The 22782-nt window shown below is 38.3% G+C and overlaps 1 protein-coding gene across 1 annotated transcript in view; it reads right to left on the bottom strand.

The window, feature by feature from the left end:
• Window positions 1–22686, bottom strand: part of KIF13A (kinesin family member 13A) — a 115597-nt gene extending 92911 nt beyond the window's left edge. Inside the window, 1 exon segment of the mRNA XM_009273740.2 lies at window positions 22601–22686. Coding sequence (XP_009272015.1) covers window positions 22601–22659 — 59 coding nt within the window. The 5' untranslated portion in view covers window positions 22660–22686.
• Window positions 22687–22782: the final 96 nt, after the last annotated feature.

Below are 22782 nucleotides of genomic sequence, written 5' to 3' on the forward strand. Positions count from 1 at the left end.
AAACACACCTGTACCCAGCCTACCTTCACTCTTCTTTCATTGCCAACAGCAACACTAGATTATTAACAGTGGGAGAATTGCTAAGAATTCTCAAACACCTCAACCTTAGAAATATTATTCCAAGATGTCATCCAAACCATTAACGCCTTATGTGAACAACTGTAATTCAAAGCCGTTACCAAATATATAAGCTCACTCCATTTTACCTGTAGGGTTGCATGAGGTGCTAGAGCTCCTGAATGCTGCTCTACAGCGAGGGAAGGCTCGGTGACTCTTTGGCAGGGAACAATGAAAAAGCCCATCTTTGCTCTCCAAGTCTTGCTCAACTGTTTCCTTTACCCACATCCTCCAAAGAGCTCCACAGTCAAAGCAATTATTTAATGGTTTCTTCTCCTCCATGGAGGAAAAATAGCTAAGTCTGGAAGGCGTTTTTTTAATGTTACTACTGTTCCTATGCTAGTCACTTTTGTATATCTTTATCATTCACTTCATTACTCACTTCGCAAAGACAACGGAAAACAATCTTTTCCACACAGCTGTCTCACCACCAAGTACAGAAAGTTATTTGAATTGATGGTATTATCTGTGGATATAAAACAAAGCTGAACAAAAATACTAAGGTGCTAAATAGGACAAAGATACAAAATATAGAATACAAACCCCCAAAACTCAGTAAGAGCATAAAGCATGGCTAAAAACGCCTACCTTCTCATGTCTTAGAGGGAGGAAAAAAAGAAACTGAATAAACTTCAAAAAAACCCAACACACAAGCAGATGCATTTCTTCAGAGAACACATTTCAAATGTTTTGCATTCAGGGAAAGCTAAAACAGACAAGTTACTTTAATGATTCCCGTCCCCCCCCCCATCAATTCCTGGAGAGCTTTTACAAGCTGTCTATTCTTCATTACTGCAAATTACTTCCATAATCTCAGAAAATTGTGATAAGGGATTTACAGCAATTTTCCCTTCCCAACAGAAACCAGTGCTTTCTGACCCAATTCCAACTAAATCACCTCATCTAAGCTTCAATTTGTATCAGCGGATTTTTTTCTTCCAATGCTAAACATTGACCATTCTGTTTGCAACCTCCTGCAGACCCTATGTGAGACATTGCCTCTATTCTCCACCTCTGCCACGAGCTGGGGAAAAAGAAAACATTTCCCACAATTCAGTCTCCATTTTTTCCTCCAAATCCGAGACACGGATGATTCTAATCTACTGTAACTGCACATATACACCATCTGATCCATTACACCTCATCCCTTTACAAACACTTCACTTCTCTGTCTTCTGGAAGTAAGTTTATTAAAAAGGTGCTTTTTCTTAACATCAAGGTTGTCCATAACAATGAAGTTCACAGAAATTTAACATTGTTTGCTTCAGGACTTGGTTTTACAGACACTCAACACGTCTTAATAAATAGTAGCAAATGTGTTACTTGGGATTTCTATTTAACTCTCCTCCATGTTTACAACAGAGCAGCCATTTATCTTTGCCCAGTGATGGAAACTATTACCACCGTCTGTGCTGACTCCAGCTGGTATAAGACTAATATAAAATTCTGTTAGCTGCTTTGAGCTGCTTATTCAGCTGGCAATAATAAAAGTCAAGCTCATTAACAGCAGCCTTGCATAGCAAAGTTTCTGCTTATCTCAGACAAGTGACTACGCATCTCTGACAACCTTTTCACCATTTAAAAAAAAGACAACTCTATTTACTTAGCACCTGCTTTTAATAACAGTCTCACAAAGCATTACAATTACTTTTTTTTCCAAACATGTCTATCAACTGGGCTAAAATTACTTAAGAAAATGAAAAGCTGCTACATCACGGCAATATGCTGTTTCCTGTATACAAACTGAAATAAATTTCTAAAATCAGAGGCATCCCTAATGCTTCAAGAGGCAGTCAGAGAATGAGCACCTCTGAAGCAAGTGTTCAGGAAACAGTTTCTCTCTCTCAAACAATACTTAATTGAATACTGATTAAGATTTTACATGTCCTTTTATATTTTAAACACACAAGAGAAACTACTGGAGAACACTCATGCAATCCGTCATCTTAAATACACACTAGGGAATTTTATTCCCCTGCTTGCAAATTGCAGAATTGTGGGACTGTGATCTGGAAGACAGTAAAAATGCAATCTAACCACAATTTTAGTGGGCTTTCCATCCCCCTTTCTCCCTGATGTCACAGCAATGTTACTGCAGGCATCAGTAAGCACCAAAACCAAGGAAACACAACTTGAACAGTTTAATTAAGTATGTGCAACTTTTTGGTAATGTATCTTATTTATTAAATGCACACATGCAGTTTAATTCTCTTGTGAACTGTCACCAGCTCTTGACTCGATCACGCTCCCCCAAAAACTAAACTACTCTTCTTCCTCATCTACACATCTTGTAACAAAGCCTCTGGACACAGCTCATAATCCATAATGCTCTTCTATCTTTTGTCCTTCTACAGCTTCTGTCCAAAGCAGTACTTGTCTGAGAGCGGTCAAACTTCTGCCTGCACAAAGCTTCAATTTTCCATATTTCCAAGTCATTTTTGATTCTTATCTTTCAGTAAACTGTTGAGCCCAAATACACAGGGCAGACAAATACCAAAGAGCTATTGTTAAAAGAAGGTGGTCCTAGCTGATAGACATGGACATTGAAAAAAGGTTAACCATCTTATATTTGATGGTTACCAAAATGTGTTATCACATACTTCCTCTCAAACCTATTAAATCCCATTTTGTGACTCAGATGAAACTGTTCATTTTTTAGTTTTCATACTATACTCCTCCTGATTTGCTAATACCCACCCCACCAGCACCCTGAGACATGCACAGTATTAAAGAAAGAAAAGGTTGGAGGTGTACTTCTTAGTGCAGGCTCTGAAGACAAAAGACATTTTCTTTGACACCAGAAACCCAGAGGATGGCAACAACCATCCCAGCTTTGTCCATGGCAGCAGGAGGTTTCTACTTTTCAGAAAGGAGGCTGACTTATCTCACCGACCAGATAATCCAGAAAGAGGAGAAGCACGAGATGGTCAAAGGCAAAGGGAAAAACCTATCTGGTTTCCTCAAGTTCGCAGCTACATTCTTTCTTTCCTTTAGCAGTTTCTTCCAATAATTAAGTAACTGTGCACCTCTGCCCCCCTTAACTAGACTTGAGCTTTCAGCTATTAGTCTTTGGTACATTAAGAAACCTTCTGTTCCTGGTGTAATATACATGTGAAGTTATTAATTCACCATTAGCAAAACTAAAATAGCTATTTTTTTAATATTATTTAATTAAAATATTTTATAAGTATCACAGTTGAAAAAAATGAATTGAAATGCTACAAAGCACCTCTTCTTCAAGAGGAGAGCTACTTAACACTGAAATTAACTCTCAGGGCACAGCATTAAAGCTGACAGGTAGTGACTTCTGATGTCACTTCAGCTGATGTGCAAAGTGCTATCTGATCACACTCTTGAATTCAAGGTCAGCTGTTCATCCAGTCTAAGTCAGCTGTCTACAGTTTCGCTCACTTTTCTGCAGAAAAATCCTGAAACCTTCAGTCCTCAGTAAGTTATGCCGCATTTCATTTTAGGAAGCTAGAAGTAAGAAGGTGCATAGGAGAGATTTAGCTACTACGCCAAAGTAATCTGACCTCTCATCAACTCAAAGGAATTCATCAGCACTGCATCTCACATGAACTGACTATATGGAAAAAGGTACAATTCAGAAGCAATAGGTAAAGCTTTTGCTAATACATGAACGTTGTCTTTTAATTTTCTTCATATATTTCTATTTAGTAACCCATATGTCATGCATCACGTTAGGTTTGTCAGCATTTTGCTCCCCTTCACAACCGATTTGTAAGGTTAGTACTGCACAGGAGCAACTGGAACATGTATCGGGAAAGTGAAAACTTTCCTAAAAGTGGTAAAGACACTAATCATGTGTTTACCAGCAGTAAAGATCTTTCAGCCTTTGAAAATATGCCACGAGCCAAAAGCAAGGGTCAGATTGTGTGCTTTTTATGAAATGAAAGTTAAACTAATGTTGATTCTTCTCTATTTTCATTTTTTTTAAAGGTTTTCCTTTTCCTATTATGAAATCAGAATGGTTTTACTAGTTATTAATTCACTGACAATTATAAGACAGTACAGTTAAATACAGGGAATTTTTGTGGCTAAGTTTAAGAATCTACATTGATAAATACACTAGAGAGCCACCTCATCTTATTTTATAACTTCCAATTATCTCAAACATTTACTTCCAAGTTACTACATCAAACTGTCTGACAAATCTGCACTGAAATTAAGGACCTCTCACATGATGATCCATTGCAATGCCTTCTAAAAAATGCATCTTCCCCACCACCCTAAAATATTGCTACTAATACCACAAACAAATGTCAGTTAAAACTTATGTGATTGATGGCTCTTTCTACATGCCTTACCAACACAGGTGCAGTGGAGTCTGAAAACCAGTAGCGTACCTTATTTTGTAGGTACAGAAACTGAAGGAAGGCGACACCATTACCAGAGAACTAATCAAGCTTGCCAGCTTTCATTCATAAATTTGCCAATGCTCAACTTAAATGACCACACTCCCAAAACTGATACACAATAACTTGAGCAACTCCAAGAAAGAGAGAGAGCAGCTTTGATCTAAAGTTACTGTGTCAGCTACAACAGATTTTTATAAAACATCAACACAAAATGTGATCAGTCAATAAAAGAGCAATGCTAGGATTTTAACAATGGAGAACTCCAATAAAATAGAGTCTAATATTAAATCTCTGTATCATGATTTGGGGAGCTCACATGATCATCTTATTAAAATAGGAAGCTGCATTTACTACAGACATCCAAAACCAGTCAATAGAAATGGGTTGGATGTTCAGACAAATTTAAAGATTTAACACTACGCAAACCTAGTGCTCAGCGCATAAACTGCCTTCAAAGAATATTTCCTTCACAGATATTATCTCTGCATAATTTATTATACCTTGTATAGTAATGGTTGTAAACAGCCATTAATTGTCTGTATCTCAATACTTTGAATAAGCTCAGACGTAATGAAGTTACCAAGAATCAGCTGAGCCACAGTAGCTGCAAACAGCAATTGCAAGGCAGCAAAGTTTGCCTGGCCCACAGACACTTAAGACAGCTCACATCACTTACGTGAAATTGTTGCTTTAGATCATTTTTTCTTTTATTTTTTTTGCTACTTGCTCCTCTTGGCAGCTTTAGATTTTAAGTATAGCATTGATGCACAAAATAGCTTGGAGGCCCAGGCTTCCTTCCAGTCATGTGTAAATTTAAAAGCTACAGCTGTATAATTAAAATTAACTGTTATCTATTCCGCAAAAGAGGTGTTATTTTATAGTCATTACTATTAATGCTGCAGTAAGAAGAGCGTCGGGGAAAAAACCTTATTGGATAGCTGATGCGTGCCTACCAGACAAGTCTCCTGACGCAATTTGGAACTGAATTTATTCTTGAGAGAATACAGTATTTTACCTTTGCAGGTTCCTAAAAAAGAATTAAGTAGATGGGTATGTTCTCCCTTATACTCTTGCAATACATTTGGAGGAGCTGCATGATGAAAGGATCGTCATTTCATTGCCACTTTGACCAATTATTTTAAGCCCTTCAAAATGCCATATTTCGTATTTCAAGGTTATGTGAAAGATATTCCAGTGTGTAAGGTATAAATGATTAGGACAATTTTGAACACATTTTTTGTTGAATCCCAGCACTCACTCATATTTTGATCTTCTGAACTCTGATGTTCAACACGAAAAAGCATCCACAATATGTTTTTCTTCCTCAGAAACAGAACTTCAGGTCAGATCTGCCATATGGAGAATTATTAGACTACAATAGACATTTTAATCATCTTACCTCTCAAAAAGAAAACCCACAGATCATAATCTGATTTGCTCCGTTAATTACTTGTAATTGATGGTATCTTTACTGAATAAAGACAGCTGGAACACTTTGTTCAAGGAAACAGGGAACATGATGACAGCAAGAACATGCTGAGAAGTGATGATTCTTCACCTGCCTTTGAGCTCACCAGAGAACTGAGTGCTCAGAAAGGGCAATTCTAGAAAGGGACAGAAAATAGGAGCTATTTGATGTCTCTACTTTAAAAACATTAAATCAAATATTTAAAAAAAGAAAAAAAAAGAATGCCCTGTTTTTACAATCTTTTGAAATCAAAACTTGTATACAACCTACAGAGATGTCTACTTACTATTACATTTGCTTACTAAAATCTCTGGATTCTTCTTTTTGGTTTTTGACCTGTAAACTTAACAACTCTGAAAAGTATTTAATTTTTTGAAGACTTTGATACCAAAAACAGTTTAAAATGTAACTTTAAAGAGAAGCATTAAAAAAAAAAAAAAAATCTATTTTAATTGTCAACTCAAGCCTGTCCCACTCCCTAAAAACCCAGCTTTTCACACAAGCATGCCCAGCCCAACTACTTCTGTAACTCCTTTCACATGCTTCACCAAACCTCTGCTCATCAATTTATTCCATGTATTACTGTGCTTTTATGCAGAGCAATGTGCTTGAAACAGGCACCTAGCAGATTAGCTTAAAGATAATTTTGCTCTGAAAACTGTCTACCTGAGATCAACAACTTCTCTCTCCACAGAACTTGTCCAGTGAATTTGCAGCGACATGCTGACTTTGGTAGCAAAATTACTATTCTCATACTCAAAGCCACTATGGGAAAGGTTGACAGGTCTACTCCTTTCCAACACAACAACGGGTGTTAAGCTCCAAGAGACACGGTGATGGACGATACAGACACAATTAACTGACAACAGGAAATAAGGAGATTAAGAATCTAGCCTCAAAAATTCCAGAGGGTTATAATTATTAACAAAAATTTGATTTTGCATCTTTTCAGATCTTTTCATAGTTTAAAGGCCATACTGACGAACTAAGCAATTTTGCTACCAAACTCTTGAGACAGTTTAGTCAAAGATTGCCAGTCATCATAATCACCTTCCCAAACTGACTTCCTACACTATGTAACTCTTACATTAATTGATGGCAGACATCATCACACAGGAATCTTTACAAAATACACAAGCGGAGACATCCTGAACTACGACTAGCAGCCTCCACAGTGTACCACCGTCAGAGAACAGTTATTTGTTTAAACAATTTGTTTCTCTCCAGATACACTTCTACATTTAAAACACAACATGTTCAAACAACATGCTGTATTCTCAATGGAATTTTACTCCAATAGCCCAAAGTCTATCTACAGCTCAAATATTTTAAAGTTATCATAATCCTTCTTTCTTCAAAAAATGATCATTCTTATTTAAGTCCTCCCTGAATCTTATTCCCCTCCTTGGCTTGCAGCCAGCAGTATTATCCCCTCAAAATGTTTTTTGAGCTGTGATCTCAGACTGCAGAGCCAGGTTTATATCCACAATTCATTTTATGAATGTTTGTTTACAGAGAGTGGAACACTACTGTATTATACTGAAAGGCAGAAGTTGTTTGAAGTATCTTCCCACTGCCATTACCTGTGAGAATTTTATCCATGTTGCAAGTTTACTGTGCAGACAAAAAGCAGACACTGAGTCCAGGCAGGCTTTTATTAGCTCAGGCACAAAACAAAGCAAAAGACTGGCAAAGAGACAAGCCAATGTCTAAAAATAGAGAAGGTGCATGGACACTTTCACATGGTGGAGAGCACCTGATTAGGTACCAAATGAGCGCACAGCCCCAGATGTGATACAGTGAGCAAAGGAGCACTCCAAGTAAAGGGAGGGAGAGTTTGAGAACATGAGAGTCTGTATCACCCTGCAGAAATTCACTGGGGTCTAGCTGACTGTTTTAGCTCCCATTCAGCAGCAGCATGCTAAGCACAGCTGCATTGTGAAAAAAGAAAAATTATTCCCTTCTAAGATTTGTCTTACTGCAGCAGAAAAAAAACCCCAACCAAACTCTAAATTAGGAAACATGGTCATCTTACAATGAAATTAATCTGCCAGCCCTGGCAAGCTTCAGAACAGGAGAGAGATATTTAGCAATTAGCACACAGAAACATAAATACAAAGCATTTGATAATAATCACTGTCAGTGAGTACTACAAGGTAAGTTACTCAGAGGAGTGAGGCACAGAAAGCAAAGGAGCTGAGACACAAGCAACACACACGTGCTACCACACCAACTGCAGACAATTAAATGTAATCAAAGCTTCCAATTTAGAATAAACAGCAGAGTGCTGCCGGGAGCTGCTAACAGCACTCAATCTCTTTATTCTGAAACACCGTCATTTCTGGAGATAGCACTTTAAATAGTATCTTTAAAGAGCATGGGAGAATGCAGGTAGAAGGTCAGGAGGACAAAAGATAGAGGAAGAAGTTAAATTGGAGAAGAACAGAGAAAGGCATAAACTTTATCTATGGATACGCTTGCACAGAAAGGATGAGGTTTAGTATAAAGATTAGCTGTGTATGTTTAAAGAGCCTGCATGCTGATAAGTCAACCTTGGCTACTGGGCCCAGACATCTGCATGCTAAGCCAGAGACTGCAGTACAGTCTGTTGCCTGTGCTGGCATCTATTCAGAGGCAGTTAAGAAGGGAGATCTAGGTTTCTGCACTGGGATAAGAAGTGTGTGCAAGTCATCCTGTACTGCAGTTACACAATGGAAAGTCTCTTTCATAGAGAGAACAGTGAAAAATGTATTCTTTCCCAATGAATGCTTTTCCTGGTACTGCAAATACCCATGCTTTAAATTAAAATTCAGCTCAATCGGTAAGGTCAATAGCTGTATTTAAATCAAACTGTGAGTTTTACCCCACTTTTCAGTAAAGTATTTCAACTACTTTGTTTCTAATATTTAATGAAGTACTTTAAATTCAACTTAAAATGTTCATACACAGCTTATAGTTCTGTTTAGTACCATCTGTGTTGTGATCTGCAGTCAGCTCTACTACTCACAACGAGTGTAGGCTGAAACACTCTTGACAACGGAAAATCCCAGATAACGAGAGTGTACGCTCGGGAGCATGTTGCAGACGCTCCCAAACACCAGATCAACACTGTGGAGTCAAGTTACCCCTCTACAGACAGTCCCTGCACTGAGTTTTAGGAGACCCCCATCAGCTTGGCCTCATTATCTGAACATGTGCTCATCCCACACTGCATCTGAACTAGTGAAACAGTAGTGGATGCCCACACCCACCTACTTTTTGTCCTTTCCTATCCCTGGCATTGCTCTTGACTCCATCACTGCCATCTCCTCCCATTTCCAAGTTCACAAGGACAGCCACGAAGACCAGGTACAGCACAGACATCATAGGCTAACGAAGCCTTGCTAGACACCCAGTATTTGCACTGTGCAAGCAGGCTGTGGGAGTCCAGCATTGAGACTTCTGATCTGACTCTGCACAGGAGGAGGTGAGGCCCCACAAAGCTTATCAGCTAAGCTTCCACGACACCGAGATGCAATTCTTCTGTTTCAGGAGCTGCAACTCAGCTAATTATCTCTGCCATAAATAACCCACAGCCTAAATGATCTACCTAGAGACCTGCCTGCATAGCAAATAGAGTTACACAAAACAAGCTAGAAGAAATAAAGTAGAATTACATGCGGTCTCTCAAAAAGTTGACAAAAATCCTTAGAAGAGAATGAGAAATCATATATTAAGAAAGAAGAAAGACACAGAACAAGTAGATCAGTCTGAAACACCATGAAAAGTCATATGAAAGGGTACACAAGTTCTGAACTCTGATAAGCATTACATTAATTAGTGATCCAAGAAGGCAAATACTACTGAGGACAGCAGATTTGGTTAGTAATATTAGGACAAGAATGTGAAGGAGCAAAGTAGGTGAGCAGCAACACTGCAAACAAAATTCAGGTTTGGCAAATACAGAATTAAGTTCTAAATTATTCAAAAAGTTTATTACACTAGTTTTTCAGTGTAGCTTTCCCACTTTGACCATCATCACTAATATTTTAAATAAAAGGCAGCAGCAGCACTCAATTCTCAACAATTTTCAATGTAATTAATTGACTGTTTCCTTTTTGCTTAAACAGCCATGCTACTCCAAAAATGGCTAAAAGTCATGTTGTTTGATTAGTAACTCCAGACCAGTTCAATTTATTTTTGTCTACTACATCTGCAAAAACTGAGACATGAACGTAAAAGAGCATGAGTAGAAGGATCTGCTACAAAAGAAGCTGCAGCTAAGGCAAGCATCCCATTTCAAATACTCTTAGATTAACAGTACTGGGGCAAAGAAGTGAACTGTTTCATATGCAGAAACAGCTATAGGGAGAGAACAAAAAAAAAAGTAGTAACATGATTTTTTTTAAAGAATCACAAATTACCCAATCTAGATCTTTAAGAGAAAAACAACAACAAAAAACACATAGCACCCTTTGCTCCTTCCATTTCGAGCAAAAGTTCTGTAGGGAAATCTATAACTTGCCTTCTATTTTGGATGCAAAGTAGAATGATAATTATGAAAGTATTTCAAGGACAAAGCTTTTCCACTATTATTTGGAAAAGAACATGCAAGTTTCTTAGTCTAATCAAACACCCACCTTGAGCTCACCAAACTCTGACATTGCTCATTACGGCTACCAGTCAACAGATTGTCAGACTCTTATCATTCCTAAACGTTTCTTAAAAATAAGAAAATGAGCTAATTTAGTTTTTATTTTCCTATGTAACAACTGCATGTCATCATTAGTATTTCTATTTTCTCTCATTTATATACACTGCTGATGAAAAATTCCTCCCTCAAAATTCAGTTCTGCAATTCCATTTTATAATGTCTCATTTCAAAGTCCACAGAGACCTAGCATTTACTTTCCCTTTTTAATCACAGCAAAGGCAAGCAGGCAAGAGGTCACTTATGCAAGTGACTCACTTGCCTCCGTCTTTTCTGAACCATGATGAAGATGCAGATACTTTGAGAAAAACATAAGCATTTAAACTGTGAGATCCTCCAGAAGTCATCATACAACACCATTCTTGACAAAGGATGACAGATCAAGATCAAGTTGGCTTGGAGAGATTTTTATAAAACTCATTTTACACCTTGGTCATGTGAGTGCGAGAGTATTTTCAAAGTCTGTTTGATCTATCTTGCCATAAGCCATTAATTTCTTCCTTATTCAGGTAAGAAATTCTCAAATAGCAACCAATAATATTGGTCAGACCATGCACCAGAAGAACCATAACTCAGAAGATACGTGACCATTGCAAAACACTAAGGGCATTCAGCCAGCCCAACACTGCGGATCTGCATTTCTGGGTTTAAACTATCACAAAGTTGCAAGATGCCATTCTGAAATTTCAAATAAAGGTACATCACATTCCTTGAAGCATATGCAAAGCTTCGATCTTTGAGTGCAGATGGCAGTAAGGATAGATTACACTAAGGGCACAAAGCTTGCACACCATTAGCATTTCTGAAAAAAAGCTTCCCATTGCCACATTCACATCTGCAGAACTTACACTTCAAAAACTACTTGAGAGGATGCAGCCTGCCCCAAACAGGAAGCTTCGATCTTGAGTGCAGATGGCAGTAAGGATAGATTACACTAAGGGCACAAAGCTTGCACACCATTAGCATTTCTGAAAAAAAAGCTTCCCATTGCCACATTCACATCTGCAGAACTTACACTTCAAAAACTACTTGAGAGGATGCAGCCTGCCCCAAACAGGAATTAAACAAGAGAGGAGAGATTAGACTGATGTCTATCTAGGTTCAGTACTCATCGACTATGCCCTGCTGAGCACTTGAAAACAGAACTGGCAAGAGCTAACTTCTAACTTTCACCATGGGGAAGTCAGATATCCCCCTCCTTCAGTACACAGTACTTCTGACAGTAAGGTGGAATCCAACCATGGAACTGGGATGCTGAGAGGGACAGAACATCTACTAAATTTATTAAAAAAATTCAAGATACTGTTCCATTGAAAGAGACCTTAGGAGAACACTTAAATGTTGCATCTTTATATACACTTTCATTGTCTTTTTGATGGACACACAAGTGTTTCCAAGTGGATTATTTCACAGCCAATTTACACAGATTCTCAATCATAACAGATGTTTAATAACAGTAAAAATTCATTGTTAAAATATATTGTACAACTACGCAATGAAAATTAGGAATATGACATGAACTGAGCTGCAACGTTATAAACACCTCAAACAATAAACACACCAAGGACTTGGAAGCTCTTGACAAGGAAACTACAGAGCAAGCTGTCCAGTGCTCAATGGTCTGTTTACGAGAACTGTTTTCTTTTTTGTTTTCAGCTCGGATCTCAACCAGAACACACATGAAGATTGTAGTATCACCCCAGAGAATGGCAGTTTCTCATATATATTTTCAGTAGGATGGAAAAAAGCTTATTGAATGCTGTTGGGTTTTGTTGTTTGCTTGTTTTGTTTTCCTCCAACATGTACTTTAAGGAGTTTCATTATGTTGTTGGGCATCCATTTCTGTACCGCTCTTTTGCCTTTCGTTATCCTTCCAGTCCTGGTCCCCAAGTATCCTTTCCCTATATTCTACCATGTCAGCAGCAAATCCATTAACGAGCCATCTGTTGCTCTTCCTTGTATGTCAGTTTCTCTGCACACACTGAAGCCGCATTTCTCAAGGGCACTCCAATCAAGAATGCAGGTACAAGGATTAGATTAACATCTTCTAACAGAAGAAGAATGAGAACTATTCAAAACATTCTTCTTTTTAAGTGTAACGGGCAGTATGGAAAATACCAGATTATTTTCTAGGCAGTTTGTTTCAGAATAGCATATCCGCTGTGGTCACAGTTAGAAGCTCCAGAACAGCAAAACCTGAGTGCTGGGATGATGTTCCATGATACACTTCTAACAACGCCTTCAGCACCATCTTTTTTACCTCAATGCAGAACAACAGCAAAGTGCAGGAAGACTGCAAATGGTTTCTGCTCTTACTCCGTGCAAAGTTCAGATAACTGCAAAGTTCTCTTTAAAAAAAACATACTCAAACTCAATTACTTCTTGCTGAGCATTCAGAGGATACATAAGTAACATATTAATGTCTTCAGCTACATACAGTGAATATAGAAACATTTCTTTATTTTACTAAATGGCCAATTTCTGTTTCAGCCTGATTTCATTAGATAAAATTATCTGAAAACACATTTCAAGTCTAAAGGAAATTTAGAAACATCTCAAAATAGGGAATGACAACACGGTATGACAGGAAGGAAAAAATCCCAAAAAATATCAAAACGCTTTGGACTTGCATCATTCAGGGAGGTGGCACTACTAAGCCAAAACAAGTCTAGAGCGCTGTAGACTTACATCACATTGCATACATAAAAAACTCACATCGACAGATGCTGACAAAGAAACTTTCCAAAGCAGACCAGGATGCTGCTCATTCAGGGCCATAGAGCAGCTTTGCCAGTAGAAAACCTCCACCAGCTCTGTGCCTCCACTGGAATGCTCTGTTGACTTATCTTTAGCAAAAGCTCATCCACCGTAAAACAAGCCTTGGCTTTTGAATCACAAAGTAAAATTGAATTTGAAGTAAAAATTCACAAGGTAAGAACTCTGAAGTATTAAAAATCACATTGCAGCCAGTGCCAGTCACTGTACAAATCCATTCACTTTGCAGATAAACTTCCCCTTCCACCTCACCCAAACCTTTTTCCTTCAACTGTGAAAGAATCAAATTTGTGAAAGGCCTTCTCAGCTACACTGCACATGATTTTAATCAGAAAGTCAGATGAAAAGTGGAAACCATGTGGGAAGAAGTATCAAGTACTGCAGTTTCTTATCTAAGATCTGCTGTTCCTTGTCATCATATAAGAAATATTAAGCAAAACAGACAGCTCCGCATACTTGTATTTAATGATAGAAAAATTATTCCAGTAGCTCAAGAGACAGATTCAGAATTTTGAAGCCTTACACTAGAAGAAAATTTAATCTCGCCTGGAGGCTTTTGAACACTACTTACTTGGGATTGACATTTATGTTTAAAAAGAAACTGTGGAATAAACAAAGAAAATGTAAGCTCAATAAATAGGATATCATGTACATTTTTTCATTTTATTTGCAAGTCTAAAATATTCTCTAATACAAAAAAAAATCAGAAAAAACATTTAAGTGTTGACAGTTTCAGCAATATGTTTTTAAAACAAAGCATCAAATTACTTTATAAAAAGTTTACAGTTAACAATGCATCCTGGTAGTTTTTTTAAACACATTGAACAGTATCTTCATAAACACATACAGAGATAAGCATGCCATTCCAGCCACAGCAGCTGCTTTGATTCATGTTTATGAAATGCTTAAAATTCCTAGAATATACATACACTGCAAAAAGAAGATGCAGTGATGCCATGAATCTCAAAGTAAGCCAGTACTAGCCTACTATCTATGCTGTTACTAAACATGAAGAGGCAGCAGCATGAGCTTGGTGTGGGCTCGCATCTAGAAAACAGACCGTAAGTACGTACCCTGTTGCTAGTACACAATGAGCCTCTTTGACATATCTTCAGCAACATCATTAACCACGCTACTTGCCATGCACTAACACAAGCACAGAGCAATGTTTCAGACACTCCTTTCTACCGCTGTGCTGACTGATATACCTCAAAATAAGTACTGTACCATTAATAAGCCCCAAAATATATTGATGGCTTAATCTGTCAAAAGAGTAATTGTGGTGTAAGTCTTTGTCCTGAGTTATAACACTTAAATAGCAAGTAAGTTACTATAGGACAATAAATCATTAGTGACTTCATTAGGGGCTGTTACCATATAGATTTCCCTATGGTGATCTATGTAAAATGAGATGGAACATTCAGATTACCTCCTAGCAAAAAAATTGCACCTTACAAGTCACTAACTTCACATTATCCGAGGAAGATGTAGGTGTATTTGTAAGCATGTACACGCTTGAGGATGTCTCTATTTAGGATGTAACAAAATGCCAAATAAAGGTTGCAGCTGATGACTAAGGAATGCATTAGTTCAGGATATGGTTATGAATTTCATTAGATGTTTTGATGACCAAGTTGGGTTTTTTAATTATTATTTTTAGATTAAAAGGCAACTATCAAAAATAAAGGCCAGAACTGCAGAGCTTCATTAACACTAACCAAGCACAACAGCATCAGAAAGCAATTCATTCCCTTTTCCCCAAAAACGAGAAATGACATAAAGGGACACCCTCCTATGGCATTGAAAACAGCTTGTGTAACTCCTACTCTTCACTAACATAGATATCTTGAGCTCATGTCATTGATTTTCAACTCCCGCCAGCAATGCATTTTCCTGATTGACCTTCATACAGCAAATTTTCAATCTGCTTGTTGTTAACTTACCGAGCTCCTCCCTCTGCTCCAAGTGAACACCCACTGCATGCCACAGAAGGATCGTAAAGACACACAGAAGCAGCTCAAGCTCCAGTAGACCTCAAACTGATGACCAATTTCATATCAACATACAAAGTCAGGTGCTGACTGAACAAGCTTATATCCCTTCTACTGTCTCTTGTAAAAAGACACACAGCAACATCACTTCCAGGCAACAGCATGACTGTTTTGGTTAACTTGGTGCTTCGTGCCTCAAGTTAACTTGATACCGAGTCCTGTGGTGCATGTCATTGCACAGCGGTGGCCTTTTCTTTGTAGGCTGCACTTACTGAAGACATAAAATTCAGTGTCTCCAGCCAACACTTTCACACTTCCTTAAAGAACCTTCTCCACACTCTGCCATCGGTAACAGACATCCTCACAAAATACAAGGAACCAAGCAATCAGAGAAGTTATTCAGTTAAGCAACAGCATCTGCACAGCATTGCTGCAGCAGCTGGCATTTCACTATAGTAGGCAGTAATTGTTTCCATTAATAGATTCAAACCATGCCCAGGGCGGGCCAAATAAGCAAAGACACTGTACTATTTTCCCACCATTAAGGACAGCCTGTCCATGCAAGAGACACCGGCAACACAGCCAGAGGCAGCTACTGCTACTTGATCTGCACCCAAATGTAGAGGAATGAAGGACTTCAAATCTGATAATGTCTCAAACACAACAGCAACAAGTACGTTTGTCAATTTAAAGATTTAGCTCTAATCTTACTACTAGAAGTACCACCATGTGGACTCCCTGAACAACAGATGCCTGCCTGTGCATGCTGCACTGCAGGCCTGAGACCAAGAAGGGATTCGCTTTATCCCCAAAACTTTGTACCGAGATTGGCGCCCCAGCCCTGTGCAATACACAGGCCTGCACAGCAGGGCAGCTGGTGTGCGCTGCTTCTCTCTGAGCTCAGGTTCTGCAGAACAGGGACTTCTTAAGCACTTCCTGAAGTATTTTGAATCTAGCCCACACCTGGGTCACTACAATGTTTAGAAGTATCATTTAACTTTAATTTTTTAAACTATTAAGTTACAGTGAATCTAATTAGAAGTCTGAAATCTTACCACATGCACATTTAACAAACCTACCAGATGCACAACAGAGCAAAGATAATCTTGTTTTCAAAATAAGAAAGCTGTCTCTACTATTTATACTAAGGGGCAAAGGAAGTGAAAATAAAACTTTTCCTTTAGTCCTGATCTCCCCAAAGAAAAGGACAAAAAAAAATCCATTTTAAAGGAGCTGCACATTTTTTAAATTCATAATTCATTTCAATAAACAACATATTCAAGGTGTATTGACTAGTAATCCAGATCTCAAAAACCACCTCTGGCTGCAGTAATAGGCAAGTGCATGTGTACCTGCCCCTTCTAAACACAGAAGCTAAGCGTGTCTAAAGGCCTACTGATCTTTTTAACAAATCTTTTCATGTTCCACAGTGTGGGCATTTCTAACTTCATAAAACAGAAAAACTGGACAAGTTCAAAGCTGAACCTCATTTTACTGTGTTTTACTCAGAAATATTTGAACATAATACTCAGTAGTCCAAAAGCAGAGAATGGCTACAAAGCAACGATTGCCTAAACATGGTAATACCAAGCACAGTTTTCCTTCTCTTCAAACACTTTATCTATTTTTGTTCTGAAATACTGCCAGCTAAGTACTGCTAGCTGCTTACCCACAATCCCAACAGCCTCCAACGGTAGTTTCCTCTAGCAATGCCATTTAAAGACCAAAGCACAAGGTCCTAACAGCTGTCTGGATCTTATAAACGTGGTAAAATAACAGATGTTGCATTTACTCACAGTTCAGGCTACCTTAGCAAGAACCAAGAGCCATGCCACACACTTGTAATACAAAATACTGCGTATCTCATTTTGTTTCAAGTTACATGGAATTTAAGAACAGCAATTTCAAGGAACTGCATCTAGTATCCCATCTGAGGCATGAATGAATTAGAGCAATGCAAAAATAGCTCCGAAATGCCATTTTCCAACCACACATTTCGTAATTCAAATACACCTCTTCTGCAAAGGTTCAAAGCTACCAGTTCACATCCTGAACATTGATGTCTAACAGGAAAGTTAACAGAAGAGGTCAAAGTCAGATTACTTTTACAATTTCCTGCCGACAAAGATAAAAGTTGCTGCCTGCTATTACTTTATGATCTACCTCAGGCAGGTGATAATTTGAAGTATACGCATCAAAGACATGATCTCGTTGATCATTCCTTCAGATATGGAAATAATTAGCAGCTGTCCTATTTCAGCTTCCACAAGTTTCAGTTTGAAAAAGTGACCATTACTAGAAACGCATGTCTTCTCCCTACAACAGCGCTCTTCTCTCATCTCTGATGCTATTCAAAGCAACATATCAAAAAAGATAGAGTGCCACAACCCCCACATGAAGGACTATGTAGTAAAGACCATCCAAAATCATGTTTTCTCCAAGGCAGGGGGGAGCAACAGCTGTTTTCTGGAAACAAGAGTTTTAGGACAAGCTGCCTAGGGATGAAATCTGTGCTTCAGATATTTGTCTTTGAAAGTATCATGACCTACAAAAACTAGATAGACACACACACACACAAACATCTGTTCCTAGCTATTTATTTTATTAAAGACCTTAAACCTACTCAAAAAAGCCCCCTTCTATTCTGGAGTCTTTAGTAATTTAGAGCTATAAGAAGAGTTTTACCTAAGTTGGGGTAATTGGGGAATCGGGCCTTGGTGCTACTTGCCTATTATCAAAATGAGGATGGAAAAGACAGAGCAAGAAAGTCATAAAATGTTTTTTGAAAAAAGAGTTAAGCCAGGCAAGAAAGACACTTTCGGAGAAAAGTCATCATTTTAAGTTCAGCTCCACGCACTGATGATTTCTTATTTTCTGCCGCGAGACTTTTAATAAGGCAAAGTTTGCACTAGCCTTGGTGCTACTTGCCTATTATCAAAATGAGGATGGAAAAGACAGAGCAAGAAAGTCATAAAATGTTTTTTGAAAAAAGAGTTAAGCCAGGCAAGAAAGACACTTTCGGAGAAAAGTCATCATTTTAAGTTCAGCTCCACGCACTGATGATTTCTTATTTTCTGCCGCGAGACTTTTAATAAGGCAAAGTTTGCACAAGACTACTGTGCTCTAATGGAATAAATTGCCCAATAGACAAATTTTTGTTGCAGTCAAAACTACAGTTGAAATAGTATTTCAGTTCTACTGTCTCCATAGTTCCTTGTTTATTTCTGTCAAGACAAATATTTTGCTTACTAAACTAAAAATCAGGTCATGAAGAACTGTTGTCAGGGAAGTAAAATAAAACTTTTCTTTTCAGATCCTATGCATTAAAAAGTATAGCTGAAAGGAAAGGTTGGAGGAAAGCATATTTTAACAATCTAAAGCAGAGGAGGAACCCAGCAAAACCTCGTTTGTCCTACTAAAAAAATAACACCATTAACATGAAGTCAAATCTTTCATAAACCTAGAGAGGGGTGTGAAATTTCCAGTGTAAAATATTACTCAAATATTTTGAAAGATTTTCTGTAACTCCATACTCTAATTATCTCATAGTTACATTTTAACACTGTACCTTATTGCCAAGAACCAAATACAAACATTTATAGCAAGACAGCAGGATGTATACAATTGGCTTTGAAACATAACACCCATTTCTAAAAGACTGTAAGTTAGAACAATTTTTTCAGGAAGAGTGTACTTTGAGAAAGGAAATTCAGATTCCCAGGTGAAGACAGAAAAAAATCAGAGGGTTCCCAGAAAGACAAGATGGTCTTCTGGGAAAGAAAGGGAAATATGTATTGGTTTTGGGGAAGAAAAGGATGGAGACAGGAGAGGTAACTAAAACGACACACAAGCACACTTAGGCAGATATAAAAGAAACTACTGTTACTAATAATAGTAAAACAAGGGTTAAAGGTATGAAGTCCAACAACCAACTTACAAAAACTTTGCCAGGACCGGAGATTATACCTGATACCAGCTAATGAAAACCATTCCTTTCTGAACTCTGTCTCCTATTATTTCAAAGATTTTCCTGTGCCTTTCAGACTTGGACTGTTCAGTTTTACTATGTTCTGGTTTTCCTCCTTTGTTAGTTTAGAATGCTAAAAGTCGTGTGTCTGTGGGGAACGGCACGCCTGCTGCTTTATAAGAAGACAGAACACTTGTATTTAATAACAATTACTATTTTGTAGCTGTGTTTCTTAAGGTGTGTGTGCTGTGTGGTCTAGTAGTTAGAAGATGGAGCCAGAACCCTGTTCTAATTTATGGTTATAACTTACTGCTTTACCTCTAATACAATACTGGAAGTTGGACAAATGACAGCACTGCCAGAGATTTTAGGCTTTTTTCCACCACTTGTAAAACTATCATTACTTGCCCATCTAAAATGCTTCAGAAATATCCTTAATAAAACCTAGAGATTGATTAACAGCATGCATCTGAACTTAGATTTAATTCAAAAACTCCATACAGAATAGGCAACGCTAGTAAAATCTGATTTTCCTAACCTTGGATATTCTTCCAAGAGCAAATCTTATAATATTATAATTATTAAAGAGTTATCTAGTTTTACTTTAGAAAATTCTGTCAATACCTTTAAAATTATAACCGAGTGAACAAGGCAAATAAAAAGCACGGTCCTGAATTCCACTCCCACTCCCCCACACCCTATAGTCTCTTGGCCTCAGCTCAATTAAGAAAAGTAGCCCTAGAAACCAAATTTGCTTTAGAAGGCTACTTATTCTTATTCCGAAGTGCAGTACAAACTTCTACTTCCATTCAGCTAGAAAAGGGAAATTTCCATATAAAAAGATAAAATGTAAAAAAGGAAAGGTAAGATTAAACAGAATATCAAAATAATGCAATATAGTAAAGAAAGACCAATTAATCACCCTAACAAGTGTAATCATTTTTGCAATGACAATTTTTCTGAAAGAAAAATCCAGTTAAGCTATATAAAAACAAGCTACACAAAGAAAACCAAAAATCCATTTGACACCTCTAACCCTGCCAAGGCATCAATCCAAGTACAAGCAGCAACTACTCAGCAATTCAGAGCCAGCTTATACAGACATTTTATGGCAGGTACACACAGAAGAACAGAATTCATTCTTCGTCATGAGAAATTAAACTATTTATCTTGAGTAAAAAATAGAAATCAACAGTTTAGCACTTAAGAAAATTTAAGGATCTTCACAAGGCACTAGAAAGTCTATTAGGCATCTCAACAGGTTGCATACAACCATCTGCCACTTAGAAAGTACCCAAACTATATGTTTGCACTAGTGAGAATTACTTCTGATCAGTATTTCTCACTGATATTTCCAATCCACTCACATCAGGCAGTTGCTTCAAATGCTTAAGTCACACATGTAACAGCCTGCCAAATTCCAGCCTCACGCTGGGCTGCAAGCAGAACAGCTATCACCTGCCAACGGTGAGGTCGCACACAAGTGTCACAGCTCACCTGTAAGGCTCTTGGCGCAGAACCAGAAGCCAATTCCAACCAAGTAAGAGAATTTATATATATTACAGGTATTAAAGCCAGATAAACACAAGCCACACAAGCTCTCAGAAGACAGAGAGTCACCGCACAGTCTCACTGAATACCTGCAGGCCAAAGTGCACAACAAGGAAAATTCATACATTACAGGCTCTCTACTAAACCATCTGGCCCTTAGACTCTTTAGTCTACTGAAATAATGATTTTTTAAATCTTAATTCTGTTCGTGCTTTGTAAACTCTGATTGTATTTCATGTTTTATACCTGTCAAATCCACTGACTTTAAAGAGTTAACATTATTCTTATTATAGCAGTGTTGCGAGAGGCCATATATATGCTTCAATAAACAGGAGGAAAAAAACCCATGCTTTCTAAAGTAGAATAGTCTCAAGAAAAACAAGATTTCCATTTTACAGATGGGATGCTAAGACCCACAGAGGCAGCATGACTTGTAGATCACACAAAGATCTGTGAAAGGGGCAGGAAACAAGCACAGATCTTTAAAGACCCAGGCCAGCACATTAGCCACAACAATGGTTCTGAAGACAATGCAAGTTGGATTTAAGTTAAACTGGTGTGATTACAGCTGTATTTCAGTACGTGGGTTAACGTGAGAAGCACCTTCAAATCTTGGACATGTGAAAATAGAAAAGGTCTCAACCTTATCTGCTGGAAAACTATAAAAGCATGACATACCACCTTTGAAAAAAACCCCACGTATTCTCACGCTACAGTTTCTTCATAACTTCTACGAACTCGATCAAAAATATTCTCAATAAAACCTTGAGTAGTAGGAACGTGTTCAGGTTAAAATCTCTATAACCATGCAAATGATTTCACGCTCCTTGTCATTAAATACATTTAACAGATCAACTTAAGTTGAACAGTCAACAGGTAACTGAAGAGATAGGCATACAACGTAACTATTCCCCTTGCACCTCCCTGTCTCTCCCCACACTCCCTCAAAGGAAAGAAATCTTTTCCTGTTCTGATCTATTTTTACAGTCTAGTGCATTGGTATTTTGGATTATTTCCAAGGGTATTCTTTACTGGGGCATCACAACTAAATGCCAGATTTCAAAATTATTTTAGCATATTCTCATAGGCTACTTCACAGAACAACACTGAATTAATAAAGGATCTAGCAATTACAGCCTTTTCAAATGCAAATACGTTAAAACCTAGTAAACAAACTTAAAAAAAAATACCATCACTAGCATAAAATTCAGATTCTGCTTCGTGTTCCCCCAAAGGTTACATCAAGTTATTAGCAGCCTGCACTCAAGGGAAATTTCTGAAAGCAGCACGCACGGTCAGTTTAAGTCCTTACCTAATCAACAGCTTATTTTTTGAGTAGTTAATCAAGAATCAGCTTTTAAACCTGGGAGGACAATAGGGATCTCCTGTCTCCACATCCCAATTTGGGTACCTCCGACTCCGCTCAGGAAGCCAGGAGACAAGGTCTGGTCCTTGCATCCCAGGATGCAAGCCCAACGCAGCAATCCCTGGTTGGAGCTCACCCTTGCCCGCTTCCCCCTGCCTGCTCCCCCTGAAAGGCACCGAGCAAGAACCTCAGGACCCTGCCGCTGCCCTAACAAAGCCAGGCGAAGCGTCTGCGAGGGTGAGGCAGAGGAACCGGGGCTGGGTCTTTATTTGGGGCACGGCGACTTGGGTTTTTACCTTTCTCCCTGCTTGGTGTTGGAAGGCGGAGGGTGAAGTACAGTCTGGTTCCCTTCCATCTCCACGATGCACTTGGTATTCAGGTCCAGCTCTGCAAGGCGACAAGGCGGGGGGCTGTACCCAAGGCGAAAGCACCCCCCCTTCTCCTCGCACGCCGGGGCAGCTGGCCCCCCGCCGGCTCC

This window comes from Aptenodytes forsteri, unplaced genomic scaffold (assembly GCF_000699145.1).
Source record: "Aptenodytes forsteri isolate BGI_AS27 unplaced genomic scaffold, ASM69914v1 Scaffold63, whole genome shotgun sequence".
Taxonomy (NCBI): domain Eukaryota; kingdom Metazoa; phylum Chordata; class Aves; order Sphenisciformes; family Spheniscidae; genus Aptenodytes; species Aptenodytes forsteri.